General features: G+C 36.8%; 1 protein-coding gene across 1 annotated transcript in view; it reads left to right on the forward strand.

The window, feature by feature from the left end:
- The window catches only part of LOC107569494 (neuroligin-4, Y-linked-like), an 18907-nt gene continuing 16728 nt past the window's right edge, over window positions 1-2179 (forward strand). The window contains exons 1-3 of the mRNA XM_016255602.1: window positions 1-203; window positions 357-597; window positions 894-953. Of these exons, the coding sequence (XP_016111088.1) occupies window positions 153-203; window positions 357-597; window positions 894-953 (352 nt within the window). The 5' untranslated portion in view covers window positions 1-152. The remainder of the gene's footprint in view (window positions 204-356; window positions 598-893; window positions 954-2179) is intronic.

Consider the following 2179-nt stretch of genomic DNA (forward strand, 5'->3'; position numbering starts at 1 on the left):
AAAATCTATTCCCAGAAGAGGATTTGTTCTTGATTCACAGATAATTTGTCTAGTATCTCTGCATGTCCAATTATTACACATTAATCTGACTCCCTTTTATCCAAACAGAAGACCTTTCCAAGAGCGATGACGTAAAAGAGCTGGAGGAGAAGATGGAGCTGGACGGAGAGAAGGAGACAAAAGGCTCCAGACAGGAGGATGAGGTACTTGTTATTTACAGTCTCAACTTTTCACTTCACCTTCCTGTTTCTCTTCTCTGTATTTTTAAACTTTCCTTTTGTAAACACCTGCCTGTCTCACTTAGTCTTTCTTCTTGTCTCCAACTCTCATTCTCACATCCCCTCTTTTTTTCTCAGATCATTGAGATTCCTGATGAAGGTGAGAAATCCCCCAGTCCAGCAAAGAAAGAGGAGAATAGGGACAGGGAGAGAGAGACCACCTCACCATCAGCAGAAAAGGATGGAGGAAGCAGAGATGAAGAAAATGAAAAGGATGGGGACAAGGAGAAGTCCACTGAATTGAAGGAAAACACGTCTTCAGATGTCAAAGCTGAAAGTTCAGAAGCCACAAGCAGTGTAGACGCATCCAAAACCAAAGGTGAAGTGCTAAGCACTACCTAAAATAATACAGAAATACAAATTTATTTTCCATTTGATTTGACTTAATATCAGTTTTCTTAATATCTACTCCATGAAAATGACTTTTCTGGTAAAGGTCCCCATGTGTAGCAAAACCAGATGCGGGATTGCAATTTGAATTTAGATGCATTTAAAATTCAAAGAAATACATAAACTGTCAAATTCTCTTGAATTGAAAGTGAGCCAGTTCTTCAGTTCTAAATTTTGCACTACCTCGATCTCACACAGCATCAATATTGTCTTACTCCATTACAGAAGAATCTGAAGAGAAGACAGAAAAAATGGACACTAGCCCAGCAAAAGATGAGAAGAAAGGTATATGCTAACACAAATAGCAACTTTATACCACAGATAACTGTTACAACGAATAATCTCTCTCTCTCTCTCTCTCTCTCTCTCTCTCTCTCTCTCCACAAAATAGCTGAAGTTGTTAAGTTAAAGAATTGAAGCTTTATTTTTTTACAGCAGACGGACAGCAGCACTGATGGTAGAAAAAGACACTTTCTCAACAGCATAATTCTCACTAAATAAAGAACAGATGGCGCTTTCGCCACACATCAGACAGACTCCCTGATAATTACACATGCTCATTTTACTCACTGTGCTTCTGCATTTCATGCAATAGGTGTGCTGGAGCACTATATTCTGTTGCTCCACTTAACTGACACTTATATCTTCATAAAACCAATAATTTTTGTTTGCATTAGTTTTAATTCAGGGAAAGTACAGTGCATAACTCTTATACTTTCACAGTTACATTTTAGATGCTGATTAGAAAATGATGGAGACAAATTGTGGACAAATCTGACTAGAAATATCATCTCTGTGGAAGCTTTTTTCCACCACAGGATAAAAAAAAATAAAGATAACTTTTTTCAGAATTGCGAGATATAAAGTAATAATTGCAAAATTTAAACTCGCAATTGAGAGATATAAACTGATAATTGTGAGAAAAAAAAGTCAGAATTGTGAGATAAAAAGTCGCAGTTGCCTTTCCATAGTCACGATAGACTCAAAAAGATGTTGGTCCAGATTGTCGTAGTTGTGAAAGAGCATTGTGATAGAGTGAATTGCAACTGAGTCAGGGAAGATGGTGCGCTGTAACACTGAAATGTAAATAGCAAACAGGAAGGCTCAGAAACATTTACGGCTAGGCAATTACCATAAGTGGCACAATTCTTTATGAAACAAGCCACAGGAACAGTATAACTAGAGCTTTTATTTCTTCCAAAAATATATGAATTTCTCATTTGAGACTGGGAGTCATAAATTATCTAAATCATGCAGTCTACAAGCGTATCATCAGAATAGGAACTCAGGCTGACAGCACAGTTCTACATTAAGTCCAAAGTGTCAGACGGAATCTTATTGTTTACTCAGAGCCAGTGGCGTAAACCATTTGATTAAAAATTGTATATAAACATTCACCAAATACTGTGCCAGATTGCAGTTTATGTCATCTCAATGAAAGTGAAGTACGTAAAAAAATTAAAAAAAAATTGAGTATTGGTCAGACTCCTATTTTAACTACGGAATATGGG

This window comes from Sinocyclocheilus grahami, unplaced genomic scaffold, assembly GCF_001515645.1.
Source record: "Sinocyclocheilus grahami isolate Dianchi unplaced genomic scaffold, SAMN03320097.WGS_v1.1 scaffold1351.1, whole genome shotgun sequence".
Classification (NCBI taxonomy): domain Eukaryota; kingdom Metazoa; phylum Chordata; class Actinopteri; order Cypriniformes; family Cyprinidae; genus Sinocyclocheilus; species Sinocyclocheilus grahami.